Source organism: Panthera pardus, unplaced genomic scaffold, assembly GCF_024362965.1.
Source record: "Panthera pardus isolate Hobbes unplaced genomic scaffold, ASM2436296v1 HiC_scaffold_7, whole genome shotgun sequence".
Lineage (NCBI taxonomy): Eukaryota > Metazoa > Chordata > Mammalia > Carnivora > Felidae > Panthera > Panthera pardus.
In genome coordinates, this window is record NW_026527002.1 from 54,148,664 (window position 1) to 54,165,283 (window position 16,620).

Below are 16,620 nucleotides of genomic sequence, written 5' to 3' on the forward strand. Positions count from 1 at the left end.
GCCTTCCTAGGGATATACTGATAGTAATGCTCCAGTGGGTCCAGTGTCAATGGAATTTAATTTTTGGCCACATGAATTAGGCCAATAGCACTTTACCCCAAAATACTTTGAGTAATTGCAGTATTTGAAAAGTTTCAAACTAGTTTTATTCTATGTTTCAGAAATATTATTTCTTGAAATATGAAAATAAAACAGTCTCTTATTTCGAAGGACTCATGTCACTTATTTATTTACTTATATAAACTGGACTCATGCTTCTTGAAAGAATGTACAGCTGATTTAGGCCTATGAGCTAATTAATATGCATTGAAGATGCTGTGGGTACTTTATAAATATTTCATTATAAAAATGAGGATAGCATATTCCTCCTCCACTTGAATTAAAAAGAACTTATTAGTTCTTTTTGAAAAACCCATTTATGAAGTCAAAATGAGTCAATAAACTGAGTGCTAAAATATACTACATAATTCAAGAATAGGAAGGAAAATCTTTGTCCTTAATATCAGATTATATTTTTACCTGAACAATCTATATAATTTCAGTCATAAATGAAATATTAAAAATAAAACTAAGAAATAAAAATGAATTTTAGAAGCAACCTTTTTCTGCACCTTGTTTCTGCATATACCTGATACAGATTCTTAGTTATTTTCTTAGAAAAACACTTACTGACATTAATAAATTATCATGTAGTTGGTTATCATTATTAGAAAGAATGTAACAAACACAAGTAATTTTAAGGTTGCTGTGCATTTAATAAACCGTAGTTGAGCAACTTAGAATCTGGGGTCTCAGTATCAATGGCAGGTGTCTTAACTCTAAGTTCACAGTACAGCATCAGGTTCTTTACACACAAAATATAAATTAGCAAGAATTCAAATGAAATAGAAAAAGCATAAGTAACTTCAGTATTAAGATTTATAGCTTGATTTCCAGAGGTTGTCTGATTAAAAATGATTTAAATATTTTCTTAATAAATTGGGCTGTGGACATGGCATCCAACAGGGAATGGGATTTTTTTGTATAATTAAGAATGTGTCAGTTTGGCATTTAGTGGATTGCTTTGGCAGTAGTTAGTTGTTATCAACATTTAAATTGGCTAAGATCTTAGAGTGTACATTGTGGAAAAATCTCTCTCTCTCTTTCTCAATCTCTGTTAGGGAAGACAAAGAAAAAAAAGAGCAAGAAATATGTATTTGGAAAGAGGCAAGTGATATACATGTATATGAGTTAAGATTTGGGTTGGAAGCTTTTTAAATAACTTGTGTCAATAAATGACGATGTTCATAAAACTAAGAGAATTTAAGACACTTTAAAATAATATATACAAATTTATCCCTGAGAACTTTTCAATCAAAAAATTTGAGAGAACTCAAATAATTTTAAATGCTTTATTTAAATTTGAAATAAGGATGCTTTTTAGTCATTTCTCTTATTTTTAATGTTTAGGCAAATTAATATACCTTGTATTTTCTGCATGATTTCTTAGTTACTCTGAACTCCTTAAATTATTTTGAAGTGAATTACAAAGAAAAACGCATCATATTCCACACAGAGCTCTGAATTAATCCACTTTAAAAAACAGAAGAGGAATAAACACAATAGATGAGACATGATAGCTTTTTCATACCTATTGCCTGAAGAAAACCATTCTTTATGGTTAAGTCAAATAAATTTAAGACAAATTTTATTTCAGATTTGGAATAAATATTTGGAAAAAATAAATTTAGGATGTTTTAATATTAAAATTAATCAGCTAAAGAAGGAAGGGGAAAACTAACTTAGATCAAGCATAAATCATGCTAGACATTTAAACATCCATTATCCCATTAACTCTTTCAATAACCCTCTAAGTAGTAATCTAGTCATTTGTTCTAGATGAGGAGACTGGTTGGGTGTTGCCCAAACTTCCTGAATGAGATGCATCACAGGGACAGGAGAAGTGTGATAAGCATTGCTGAATAACTCACACTCTACTTTTTACCTTTAGACATAGATATACTGAGATGTGGGAGAGTAAAATTAAACACCCTTTTACATTTTACTTTTCCATACCTGCCTCCAAATACATCAGCATTTAGATAAAACATCTTGTTTTACAAGTTAAAACTAAATATACTTGCACCCCTATGAATTTCATGCATCATTACCTGCAACTCAAGAATGTTGGATTAACTTTGATATCTCCCTACTTCTCTCAAAAGTATATAAATCACTCTAGTATTTGATATTGTTGTCTGGGGTGGAGAGGAGAGCAGTGACAAAAGGCTTTAAAATATCATGCAGGGAAATAATTCCTTCTCAGGCAGTGGTTCTCAACCACTGAGTAAATCTTAGAATTCCCTGGGAAACTAAAAAATACTGATGCCTGGGACCCATCAGGTGATTGTAATGTGCAGCTAAGGTTAGAAAACATTGCTTTTAGTTTCCATCCACAACAAAGGTACTGTTCTTTTACAACTGCTTTGCTCTTTCACTCATGTGACCTCAAATAAGATGAGCTTAGGGACAACAGGGGGTGTGGGGAATTAGGAATAGCTTTCTGTTATTAGCTAGCAATGAGATACCTCGGATAGTAACAATAATTACCATCTCTCTGGCATAGCTTTCAGAACTTTTACTACAACAGTCTACACCTTAATGGAATGCACCATAAGGCGCCCGACAACAACCCTTTTCCCCCTTGCTGAGGTGGGAGTTTAACGGGCTTTCACTTAATGTCAACAGGGATCAGAGCCCCCAGGAAAGCAGCTATATTTAAATACAGATTCACCTGCAAGACTCTCCATCAAGTTGTAAATTGTTAAATTCATGGCAGCTACTTTTGAAAATCTACATACTAGATAATTTAGCAATAAAAAATATAGCACTTTTACTTAACAGCAAACAGAACATTTTAGTCCTGATTGTGAACGTTCTCAACCAGGGGAACATGTATAAATGGTCATAGGCTACAGAAGCACTCAATCTATACAACCTCAAAACAACTAACATAACACATTCAAAATAATTTAGTCAAAATGCTTCTAGATCAAGAGCATTATTTTTCAGTTACATTCTAAAGCAAAGTCTGCAGTATAAAATTGTGGAGTCTGGAATAAACTCTGGATAGAAACTCACTGAGACTAAATTACTCACTCAACTGCTATCTAGCTGGCAAGTGTAGGAATGGCCACATGCCACCGTAGTCAGTTTTCTCCTTGTCAACCAGATCAGAGATACTCATGGTGAAGAACACAAGTAGTTTTACATCGTTGGATAAAAGGAGAGCCGCATTCTAACAAAATGACAAATTAAAATTTCATAACATATGTGGTGTCTGGGTGGCTCAGTCGGTTAAGTGTCAGATTTCTGCTCAGGTCATGATCTCATGGTTCGTGGGTTCCAGCCCCACACTGGGCTCTGTGCTGACTGCTCAGAGCCTAGAGCCTGCTTCAGATTTTGTGTGTGTGTGTGTGTGTGTGTGTGTGTGTGTGTGTGTGCCCCTCCCCCACTCACACTGTCCCTCTCTCAAAAATAAATAAACGTTAAAAAAATTTTTTTTGTAACACATGATTTGTAAATTTTTTTTGCAGTAATCATAAATCAAGCAGTATAAATTCTTCACTGTTTAAATGCTCACTTGGAAACTTAAATTGCCTCCAAAACTAGGTTTTTCTGGAAAAATCAGTGACATCTCATAAAATATGGTTTAGTTAGCCACAATTTAACCTTGAAAGATCTCTGACAAAAATATAACCCCTTACCAAAACAAATATTCCTCCCTCATCACCAAAAGCAAACTTACCTATTGGGAAGGGGAAGTAATAAAAAAAAAATCACTGCTCAGGCAAATATAGTTATATCAGGCTTCAGTTCAGGAGCCAATGGTTGGAGACTTGTTTAAATGAACCCAAGAGTCAAAATGGCTGTGGTTACCCTCTAAAGGGAAACCAGAGCAATCTGTACTGGTAGGTGGTGTTTCTGGGCACTTCCACTTTGTTCTAAGTAGAATGCTAATGTTAAAGTCACACTTTATATTCATGCTTGCTCAGGGAACACTGATACAGCCTGACAAAGCTTCCAGCTTAAATATCCTGATGGGGAAAAACTAAGACCTAGATATGGAACTTCCCTTGTGTACTAGTAAATCTGAACAGTTGGAAATCTGTGGTCACATTAACATGATCTCATCTCCTTTAAAAGATAAACTGGGGACATTAAGAAAAGAAATTTCCCACTTCTTGTAAATGTCCACTAAGGAAGTGAAAGATGTGTCTTTGAATTTTTTTACCTCTTTGTTCTCCTTACTGTGCAAAATTTTCATTGGCAGATAAAAGCAGGTAGTGTAAAAAGAAAAAAAAATTCCTTAGGGCAGTGAAATATAGATCAAGGCATAGCATAATGGGATAAAAAATGCTATGAAAAAGTTAAGGCCATGAAGAAGAAAAAAACCCTAACAATGTAATTTATTCATGTGTTAACATGATATGTTTAAAGTAAGAAGTTTAATTTCAAATCATTTTTAATACTGTTTTTCACTGTACTGGAGGAATATAAAGCAAATCAAAGAGATAAGGCATTATCATGGTCCTAAGAAAATCCAAAATGAAGTTTTTGGAAAAACAGAAATTGACAACCGTTAAATATTATTGATGTTGGTATATCCTAATGAATAATGAAGTGTGGGAGTAAAATACGAAAATTCCCAAGCTCTACTTCAAATAGGTTAAAAAGAAATATTTGCCAATTCAGCCTCCATGATGCACATTATTCAAATACACAAACTTGTAATGTGTGCACATTTTATTGATATGCTAATTATAAAGTTGAAAAATACATTCATTTCTAAGTCAGTATTTGTATTCTTATATGTCATTAACTGGGAGAAACATCAATCCTTTCCCCCCTCCATCTGAGCCCTGTCATAGGGCTACTGAGGGAAAATCCCATTTCAGCACCATGGACAAAGGAACTGAAGCACTCAGCCTTACTCTTGGGATCTACAGGAAATGTTCCCCTTAGGTTAAAATGTAAGAAATAACTTCATAGTAGCCATCTTCCATTTTAATATGTTTTAAGGATCAAATGAATACAAAAGAATGTTCAGCTCGATAATACAAAGTTTATACTTTTAAACCCCTTCTATCTTATGGAAAAACATAATGGCACTCCTAAAGACATGCATCATTGTGATAAATCCATTTAAGTGTCATTAGGTTTAATGGTTCCTACTCAGTCAGACTATTATACTATACCTTTTAGAGTTAACTTAATGCGTATTAATGGTGTGAAATTGAAGAAATTATGAACCGAGTTTCCCTGGGCACAGGTTAAACCAGAGAAGAAGGCAGAGGACAGGTTAATATTACCTTCTACCCCATTCTTCATTTGCACTACAAAATATGGCAGCTATGCCCTTGGGAAAGAAATGCTCACTGTTAGTAAGTTGAACTTAAATTGATTTTTATGGTTTTAAACTTAGGTAACTGTCTTTGACTGGGTCACCAAAGGTTTTCAGTTTTCTTCAGGGAATAAGAAAATATGTGCACTTCTGAGATTAAGTTCATATTTTATTTCATAGTTTCAGACAAATAGATAACTTGCCACTTCCTTCCCTTTCTGTATTCATATTACAAATTCAACTTAGAGGGTCATTCAGGATATTTTTATATTTATTATTTAGATACACATTATTTTATAAGCTCTCCTTCACATTATCACCATGTATCACACAAAATAGTGGTATTTATTTAATCCATTTAAAATTTGAGTTAAATATTATGATAATAAGTACTATTACTATTAATGTAAAAAATTGAAAAAGCCAAAGTTCTGGTCCCAAGCACATTTGATACAGCAAAACTATGGGTCATAATATCAGGAAGATGAGAATTGAATTTTGAACTATAACCTCCAAAAATATTAAGCTTCTGATTTTGGCTCAGATCATGATCTCACCATCAGTGAGTTTGAGCCTTGTGTCAGGCTCTGTCTGACAGCTCAGAGCCTGGAGCCTGCTTCAGATTCTGTGTCTCCCTCTCTCTCTACCCTTCCCCTACTCACACTCTGTCTCTGTCTGTCTCTTTCTCAAAAACAAACATTAAAAAAAAATGAAAACAATATTCATTTTAATTATGTTTGGAGAAAGAAAAGTATAAAATCATTACTTGTTGCAGTTTATCTGTTATTGATGGGTGACTAAAATAAAATACAAAATAGAACTTTGTAGTTACTCTTTTGCTTTTCTATCAAGCAAAAATGATTTCCAAACTAAAAAGGATAGAATAAAACTTGGCAAAGGAGACTAAATCTCAAGTCAAGTGATGCTACTAGTGTCTCTGAAGGTATTTAGTTCATTTGACAGACAAATTATGTTCTAGGTTTTATAATCTTACCATTTACAAATAGGATTATAACACTATTAATGTTTTTCAAGAATCTTGGAGATGAGGAGAGATGCCAAGAGGGAACAAATTTAGAAAGGAACCTATAGTTTTGAGTTTCAAAAATTAAAGAGTCTGTAAAACATTGGTGAGACTAAAATAAAATATTAGGCAATATTCTGTCACAAATTAATAAAAAGATGGTTTGTGAGTTCTTAGGAAAGCAAAACGTAATAGTTAGAAATTAGCTTGGGCTCCAAAGAATAACTTGGGTAAGCTAAGTTCATTTTTCTTTTTTTTTAAAGATGGGGTTAAGACTAGTAAATCTGAAAAAAATATTTAGGACAAAAGTCAAAAACTTAGAAGCTTACTTAATCCAGGTAATTAACACAAGTGAGCTAAGTGGCCCAGTATGCCAGCGCACTATCAAATGCAATGGCAATGGGCACTGTGAAGAAAAGAGATTATGCTCTCTGGGTTATACTCAACTCTAACCGTATTATTTATTTTCCAGGGAAATCATAAATCCGGGATTTCTTTATAAATCCTCTTGATTAAAAAAAATTCTAACTGCAACCTTTTATTAGTGAATACTCCCCTGATTTTTAAAACAAAATACATCTGCAGACTGAATCTGGCTCATCGGCTGCCAACTTGGGACACGTGGCAAAACATATGGAACCCAGTGAGGCATCTGGCAAGGTTTCACATGATATCATTATTGAGAATTTCTGGTTGGGTGACAATAGAGATACTGCAATTAGGTATGTTCAAATTTAATCAATATTAGGATAGTTAGATCTTCCCAATGATGAAATAGACTGCCCTTAAACTAGAAGTATTCACCTTAACTACAATTTGGCAATTCACAAAATCATATGGAAGAATAATCTGGGGCTGAATTTTGAATTTAATGCTAATAATTTCTCATAAATGTAAATACGTTCGTGTGTATATGTACTTAGTCTTTTATTCACTCATTCATTTGAAAGTATTTACTAAAAACCTAATATCGCCAAGCGTTGTTATAGGTGCTGGGATACAACAGGAACAAAAATCTCAGTTCTATGGAGTCTGCATTCTATATTTGCCCCAGTTTGGACATTAAATTATATAGGCACTCTATGAATGTTTCCCTTTGTGGGTTAATTTTATACTGGAATTTTCTTATGTATTCAGCATGGGACATGAAATTATTTGGGTGAACAGCACATTACAATATGACAAACAGGTGTTGTTACCTAATGCGTTTATTCATTCATTTAAATTTTCTTCCTAAAATATTCACTATACAATTGTCACTCCACATGCACGTACATGGTGAATACTTTGCTGACTCAGCCCAAATGCCCTATATTATCTTTGATTAGCCTTTCATAAACTTAAATAAATTAGAGAAGAGGTTGAAATCATCTGTCATCTAGCAGTGACTGTTCCAACAACAATATCATCCTCTTTAAGGAAAAACATCTTGTCTTTATTTTTTAGTCTCTTTGTGCTGTGGCCAACTGTAATCCCAAAACGAGGTGGTCTAGTGATAGACCTATGAATGAATTTGTCCTACTCCAACTTCTTGTCTTTCTATTTGTATTGGTGATAGGGTAAAGAAAACATTTTTAAAAATGTTTTATATCTAAGTATCTATATCTAAGATATTTTATATCTAAGCAATTTTGACATCCAACACGGGCCTTGACTATAACACCGAAATTAAGAGTCACATGCTCCATCAACTGAGCCAGCCAAGCACCCCAAGAAAAGATGCTTTTAAATTACCACATATTAAAAATAATCCAATCTGATTTTGTTAATAATTCAGATTTTTTGAAATAAAGGGTCAGGAAAAAATGGGGGATTTAGGGTGTGACTGAGTTAATCTCTCCTTACACCAATTTAGTCATGCTCAAAGAATGAACATTCTTTTCTCTCAAATATGGATTTTGTGTTAGGTAAGCTTTAGGAAGATATTTTTCTATGGTCCAAGAAGCATGCCAATATTTCTTGAGAAACAAAGTTAAAAACAAAGCAACAGATCCTTTTAATACTTGCAAATAGGTTATTTAAATAAAAAAGAATCACAGCCCTGATGAATGCCTTTGTAAGCCACATGTTGTTATGGTAAATGTTTGTCTTTTCCTTTTAAAAAGAAAGATTTTATATTTAAGTAATCTCTATACCCAATGTGAGGCTCAAACCCACAACCCCGAGATCAAGGGTTGCAGCTCTACTGACTGAGCCAGCCAGGCACTGGTCTTTTCCTTTCTGGTGAGTGAATATTCTCACTTAAGTTTGATGGTCATAAAAGCTCATTTTGGAACCAGCAGAAGCACAAGGAGTTGAAAGCAATTTTAGGAATGCTGTTATATTTCTTCCATATTCATCTACTGATCTTTTCTCATATAGTTTTTCAACTTCACTTGAAGAATGCGAAGGTTTTCTCATCCATGGACATTTTTTAAAGGGATTTCTATACCAAATCAAATGCCTTATAGTTTAAGTAAACTGAGTTAATATACTCTGAGAGACTGAAAAAGCCCACAGACATATGACTTGGTGATTAAGCCTGAGACACAGCTTGTATAGTCATTACCATAAATTATAGAAATAAAAACCAAATATTGATTCTAGTTTCTACAGAGTTAAATATATTTGCTGAGATGCTTCACTCCAATAAAAAATGAAAGTACTTTTAGGAATCGTTTATAATTTAAAAAGCTTAAGAAGGGGTGCTTGGGTGGCTCAGTTGGTTGAGCATCCAACTTCAGCTCAGGTCATGATCTCACAGCTCATGGGTTCAAGTCTTGTGTTGGGCTCTGTGGTGACCACTTGCTCAGAGCCTGGAGACTGCTTCGGATTCTGTGTCTCCTCTCTCTGCCCCTCCCTGGCTCGCACTCTCTCATTCTGTCTCTCAAAAATAAATAAGTGTAAAAAATAAAAAATAAAGCTTAACGAAAACTGTTTTTTTCTAGAAGGGATAAAAGGCCATTTTTAAATGGCTACTAGGACGTGAAGCAACCTAGTCTCTCTCCATTCTACCACTGATCACAGGCTGCTCTGTGGAGCTAGGTGTGCTTCCCTCACCACCGCCTTGGCACCTCATGGAGCTTTGCCATTGTACCACATCCCTGGTGCACTGACTATACCACTGGTGGGAGCCAGGATGATTTTAAATGGCTCATGGATAGGTCTCTTTCAAATTTATACATTTATTTTTATGTATTTGGAGAAATATAACACACACATAAAACTTGGTATTTCATGGATATTATTGCCTAGATGAAGGCTAAGTAAAAAAAAAAATGTATCAATATCAATTTTGGTGATATTAAGCAAACAATAGTACAATTTGTATTTAGAAATGGTAGAAATTATGACATGTACTAGAGTAACTGAAGTTCTGGAAATAGTGCCTCCCCCACTGGAGAATGGTATTTCTTTGGTCAGAAGTGTGTATACGTGAACGTTCCTTTCCTCTGCCAGGACCTGCGAGAACCTCAGTCTACAGGACCACTGAAGCTTTAGTTTTCCATCTCCTTTCAGAATGTGTTCTAGGGCTTCTGCCATTGGTGGCCAACCCCGTAAAAGAAACTTCACCCTGAAATCGATAGGGTAGCTCTAAAAATCTGCAAAAAAACCTTTTCAGATATTTTAATTAGCTTACACTCCTGAATTTCCACAAAGAGAAAAGTCATTATGAGCATCGGATTCTTTCTAAAGGAAGCCTATGTCCTCCCCTCACGTCTGCTTGGTGATATCTCTCCATTCAATCACTTGAAGCACAGAAAACATCCTGCTAAGAGGAGGAAAGACCAATTGTAGACCTAAGACCTCAGTATTTTCATGTAGGAATAAATAAGAAAGAAAAACACCTGGCTGTTATTTTAGCACAATAACTATTTAAAGACAACACTCTCTCCCTATTTTCTAAAATTTTAAATAAATTACCTATATTTACTATCTCTTGCTAAGATGCTATTTAGTATCTCCAAGGATATACTGATATCCTAGCATAAGCAGTAATACCTTAGGAGTGTATATGGTCTTTTTAAATATCAAATCAGCAAATATTCAGGCATTAGTTTGTATCACATACTTAAAAATGGCATATACAGTAAAAAGCAAGGTATTTTGTATACAATTCAGATTTAGCAAAATAGCCAATGTTGGATTTTGAAACACTTACAAAATTACTTTGAAAAGACCTTTTTAGGGGCACCTGGATGGCTCACTCAGTTGGGCTTCTAACTCTTGATTTTGGCTCAGGTCATGATCTTGAGTTTCATGGGATTGGGTCTCCAAGTTGGGATCTGTGTTGGCAGTGTGGATCCTGCTTGGGATTCTCTCTCACCCTCTCTCTCTGTCCCTCCCCTGGCTCCCAAATGCACATGCTCTCTCTCTCTCAAAATAAATTAAAAAAATAAAATAAAAATAAACCTATTTATTCTGAAATAATTATAGATTCATAAGAAGTTGCAAAGACAGCAAAAATCCATATATTCTTCACCCAGTTTCCCCCCAATGACTGTATCTTGCATAACTATGGCATAATATCAAATCTAGGAGACTGACATTAGTGCAATGTGTGTGTATAGCTCTATATTTTATCACATATGTGGATTCATATAACCATCATCACAATCAAGATACACAGCTATTCCATCATCACAAAGATCTCCTTCATGATACCTCTTTATAACCACAGACCTCTATACCGCATCTCTAAGACCTGCCAGGCACTCATCTATAAAATTACTCATTTATGCTTATCTCTTACATATTTTTACTAAAATATGAGAAAACCACAGGACTGGGTATTGGGAAGTAGCTAGTTCTAAGTTTGCCACTAGGTAAGTCATGCCCTTGGACAATTCACTTACTCTCTATAACCTCAATAGCTCATTTATAAAAATGAAGGTTCAGACTCTTTTTACTTTGGGGTGGAGGAGGGCATCAGCATTTAAGAACTCGTGATTATTGCTCTTAATTATGATATCACTTTAAAGATTATTAAATGCAAACCAAGTTAAGAAAATGTGATTTAAAGATGTAAAGCTCAAAAAGAATTAAATGTATTTCAATGTATTCTGCATTAAAATAGTGTCGTTGTCAAACAACTTCAGTAACCAGAAGTTGCATTATGATAATATATTGCTGCTCTAAAATCTGAAGCAAATAAAAACATGATGTGACTTGTACTCATCTCTCAAGGGACAAGGGGCCACTGTTCCTCCAATGTACAGGTGGAGAAAACTTGCCACTGGGATTACCAGACTCCCTTTGCTCCCAAGGTCACCCTTTGGGGAAGAAGCAGCAAAGATGCCTAAAATGTGCCTGGCCAAGTATCTGAGCTGGCAATGCTGCAGCAGAAAACTTAAGTAGAAGATTCTGGACTTTGGGGTTCAAATTCGGCCCTTTTCTGAGATGGGAGATTCAGACAGAGCTGCTCTTTGCTTCTGCAACCAGAGTCTGGGGCCAGGGGTTCAAGGACCTGTAAGGAACCTAGCAGTGGAATTTTCTGCTTTCCTTGAGGTCACTCCTTGCTCCACACTAGAGAACATAAAAACAACAGAAGAGCAGTTTTTCCCAACTGACTCATTCCATATAAAGCTTTAAGAATCTCTTCTCATGCACCATTTTAAGCTTACTGTTGTCTTCCTCTCTACAATTTACTCATCTTAAATTCAAGCCTGCTGATTTGAGCTCATCAGCTGTGCCCTTCAACAACATATTGATGAATATTCGGTCCTCACTCTTCACCTCAAATAGTCTGTATGAAAAATCCCCAAGGAAGCAGAAACTTGAAAGTGTCGTCTGGGGACTATGGGCCATCCATGTCTTTGGAGAGATCTACCAAGGCTTTCTTTTGGGATAGCACCAATTCGTTACTGAAGGAACCTTCCTTATCAAAAGGCACCATTTCCAAGCTCCACTCTCGAGGACAATGAGTAAAGGGGCATCCAAAACCTATGGCCTGGCCAACCTTGCCTGTTGTCCCAACCACCTCAATGATCAAACTGGGCCACTGTGGTCTCTATCCGCGTGCTACGAGTCCCCTTTTTCCACGACCTCTCCTGCGCACCCTGACGCCCCACCTCATCCCATGCGGATCCGGGGAGTCCTCCGCTCTCATTTGACCCAAGAGCCCCTCTCGTGCCCGCGGGCACTGGCAACGGAGCCCGCACAGACGCCCAATCTTACCCTTTCTCTCCCAGAAGGGCCCCATCGCGCCGTCCAGGAGGAGGCATCCACGCGCGCCCGGGAGGCCGGGGCCCGGCTGGGCCGGGGTCGGGCGCGCACAGGACCCGGCGGCGCCGCCGGTGCGCGCTCAGGCTCCGGGAGCCCGGCCCGGCCCGCTCCGCCCGCGCCAGCCCGGGCGGGACACGTGGTGCCTCGGCCGCCCGCGCTCTGGGCGCCCGCGGCCTCTGGGCCTCGGCAGCCTGCTTGGCCGCAGCAGGGGCTGCGGACGCTGCGGGGAGAAAGGCGGGGACCGAAAGGGCGGGCTCCGGGAGGTGGGGCGCCGCGACGTGGGCGCCGTGAGGGCCGCACGCGGGGGGCACCGGGGGCCTGCTTCCGGGGCTCGCGACCCGCGGGCTCCGTCCGGGTCTCTGGAGAGCAGCGGGTTGCGCCGCAGGCTCTTTCCCGGGGCTGCTCCGGGCGGGGGCAGCGCACTGCAGAGGCTCCGGGTCGCCGCCCGTTGAGGGAAACGGTGGGGGGCCGGAGCGTCTGCTCGCACAACCCCCTTCTCGGGCACGCCGGGGATCCCGGAGCGGCTGCGGGTCTGGGGCCGGCGTCCGCCTCGCGGTCTTCACTCACCGCTGAAGACGAATACCCTGTCCGCGCGTGGAGATGCACAGCACTGAAAACCGCAGCGGGGACCCGAGTTGCCCTTTAGGACAGACTGTCGCTCCCTGGGAAGATTCCTCTCGCGACCACAGCCTGTTGTCTGGGGACAGCTAAGGAGAACACTGCCCAAAACTGGACCTGAAGCCACAAGCTCTTTCCAACTTCACCAGTGACCTTGGACGCCTCTGCTAAACAAGGTGTTTCTGTTGAATTTCCTGATATCAAGGGATAAACGTGGCTATTCACTTTCTAACTCTACGGAGGTAATAGCGATTGGGTTAAAATAATAATAAAGCACTCCAGACTTCTTTATAGCAAGTGCAATATAGCTATAATTTGTATTGACTTTAGGTTAAGATTCTTTGCTCAGAATTGCCAGAGCCCCAGGTAGCCCCATCTAGGACTTTCAGCTTTACTAAAGAGCCTCATGATGAGACTGATTGCATCATTTTGTCTTACCTTAGTTGAGGGTCAAAGGGCAGCCACCACAGTCTGGCTAAGGGCTCTTCCTGGTGAGTTTCTTGTTGTGTTATTTGTTCACTCTTAGATCAGTCTTCATTTTTACCCCTAAACAGAGCTTTCTGTACAGAAGAATCCTTACCCTGACTGTTTTCTCCTTACCCTGGCTCCCCTTCTCAACCATATTCACTAGAGTTTAGCACACATAGTCAGCTTGAAGTGTAACAGACTTCTATTTATGTGTGAGAGAACTCAATACAGTTGAAACCATCAGTCTCACATTACTTGGCAAATGTTAAATGCATGAAACATCTTATTCTGTTGTCCCAGCTTATTTTCCTTCGGTATCGCTTCTACTTCTGTCTGATCATAAGGCTCATAAGGCTCATAAGATTTCTTCTCTCTTACATTTCCTAAGTCTTGGAAAGCCCCTCCTTCATGAAAAAAGAAGGTTCATGACACAATGGAACCCCATCACAAAAGAAATCTTCTTTTGCCAAATCTTGACTTTACTAGATCATAGTATGCACCCTTTTCACCTCCATTCAAGGTCCTAGTGGTTTATGCCTCCTTTGACCTTCAACAGAGATAAATCTGCCCCTGTGGCTTCTTGTCAAAACTGCTGTCTGCACCAGCGTCTCCTTCACCTGCTTGGCATATGGTCTTTTGGGACAGCGTCCCAGGAATTTGTTTTTTTCTCTTCCTTCTCATAATCCAGGCTTCCAGGCCCTCTGCATCAGACATTCCTGTATAATTTTCATTGAATCCCTTTTAGTTCTTTATAAGATTGTTGTAAAGATAAAAAGGAAAGTACCTGGAAAGTGCCTGGAAATGTAGGACTATTGGGTTAAAGATAACCGGTCTCATGCCCTTGCAGGTTTACAGCTTCCTTTAGAACAGGGATTCCCACCCATTTGGAAGGAAATATTACTACATTTTTATTCTGAAGCCTTGTGAGCACAGGGAATGTGTGTGCGCGCACATGGATGTGAGGGAAAAATGGGATGATTGGAAGGTAGAGACAAAGAGTGGTAAAGTAGGGATGAGAGAAGGGTGGATATGGTACCGATGTGAAGTTTCTGAGCGGGAAGTGTCATGGGCTAGAAGGTGGCAAGAGAAGAGAGGAAAATCCTATTGGGAATGGTTTTCATCGGAATGGGTCCCCCAGTACTGCCTCCAGTGGAACAAAATGTGATGCTTGTCCATAGGAGCTTAGTTTCTTACTCATTGTCAATATACATCTTCCATAATGCATCTTCTATAAGATGACCTTCTGAAATTAAGAACACAAGAAATATGTAGACGGTTATCAAAGCACGAACTACTGAACTCAATCTTTCCCAGACATTTTGCAAGAATCCAGTGTAATTATAGAAACTATGTAGAATTCATTTTAGAAGGAAGGTTTAAACAGGGAGGTTTATAGAATCTTGGAGCTTAAAGAGGACTTTAAAAGATTATCTAATCATGCCTTTGAGATGTTGCATCAATCACGCTTCTTGGTTCCTGAGTTCTCTGTTTCTTCTGTCTGGCACCCAAGTCCTTCTTAAAACCCATATGTTTGCAAGCCAGGACATTCCTCATGACTACTAAAATGAAAAAAATCCTCTCCCTTATGTAGTTGTTTCTTCTGAGAGTCTGGATTTGAATTAGACTAGAGAAAATTGTCTTTTTATTTCTTCAGACCTGAGTATATTAAATAACCAGCTTACAGGTGGGAGGATTCAACTGGTGTCCAGAAACCACATGGTCCTATAACAAACTCCAATCCATTTATTTACAGGAAAATAAATTCAGTTAAAATATTTACAAAGAAATGCCAGCTTTTCTTTTCTGGGACTAAAGTGTAATTTTCTTGTGCTGAGAATATTTGAAGTTTTTCACTGCTTTTATCAAAATATGTTGAGCTAGTAGTACCTGTCTATAATTAATTTAGTCATTCTGCAACATTTACCCAATACCAAATTCTAAACCTATCTTGGTTTTCTTTTTCCTCTTTCCATTTCCTTAAGGCTTGTTTGTTAAAGTGTGATTAGATTCACATGTTACTCCTCCCAGTTACCAGGATGAGAAGGAGTTCTCATTCTCTGACTTTGTACTGTATATCTGATACCAATTTACATCATTTAATTTAATTTTACACTTTTCTTAAGTTAATCTTAGTACACTTTACTGATGGAGGAACAGAGGCCCATGACTTGTTTACAGTCATAAAGGTGGTAAATGGTAGAGTGGGGATTTGAACCCAAGTATTTTTTATTATTCTGTATTCCTATTAACTGCAGGGGCTTTCTGGAGGCAAAGCCTTTACTCAAAGGAATAAGTCAAATGGGAAAAATAGTAGATGCAGGATGGACAGGGAGTAGATTTGGTCATCTTCTGTCCAGTCAACTAAATCATGCTAGTAATGTTCTTTTTTCCTATAGAAAGGGCTGGCTGGAGTCTAATCAAAGGCCTTGGAAGACTTGAAAACTATGTTCCACTCTCATAAACCACAATTATGATGATTAATATTTCTTAAAAAATATTTCACAGAAAGATTATTTTTTATAATTCCTAGGTCTATAGCATAACTATAAAAATATTTAAAGTATTAGCCAAGATAACAACTTTTATTTATCAACAAATTGATTTAGTGAAATAAGATGCATGGTGAATTTGAGCAACTCATATACCCCCTCTGAACTTGTAGTTATTCATCTATAAAACAGAAATAATAAATGTAAGTTTCCAAGAGTTTGAGGTATCAAAGGAAATAATGGAAACGAAAGTGCTTTGAGAACTGTAATTACATATACATTATTGTATATGTCAATAAGAAAAAAGCTAATGGAAATCACATAGTGAATTGAGTGGACAAGAAATATTTTATGTCAAATAAGCTTTGATCACAGAGTCATGAAGTTTCAGCATAAATCGGAAAATCGTAGATTAATTTTCCCCATTTATAAAT

The 16,620-nt window shown here is 37.7% G+C and overlaps 2 protein-coding genes across 2 annotated transcripts in view; one reads left to right on the top strand and one right to left on the bottom strand.

The window, feature by feature from the left end:
* The window catches only part of SYBU (syntabulin), a 111,568-nt gene extending 98,893 nt beyond the window's left edge, over positions 1 to 12,675 (bottom strand). Inside the window, exon 1 of the mRNA XM_019467841.2 lies at positions 12,564 to 12,675. The gene's annotated coding sequence lies outside the window, so the exon portion shown is untranslated. The remainder of the gene's footprint in view (positions 1 to 12,563) is intronic.
* LOC109278064 (translation initiation factor IF-2-like) overlaps positions 12,307 to 16,620 on the top strand; it is a 48,447-nt gene continuing 44,133 nt past the window's right edge. Inside the window, exon 1 of the mRNA XM_019468088.2 lies at positions 12,307 to 13,405. Coding sequence (XP_019323633.2) covers positions 12,307 to 13,257 — 951 coding nt within the window. The 3' untranslated portion in view covers positions 13,258 to 13,405. The remainder of the gene's footprint in view (positions 13,406 to 16,620) is intronic.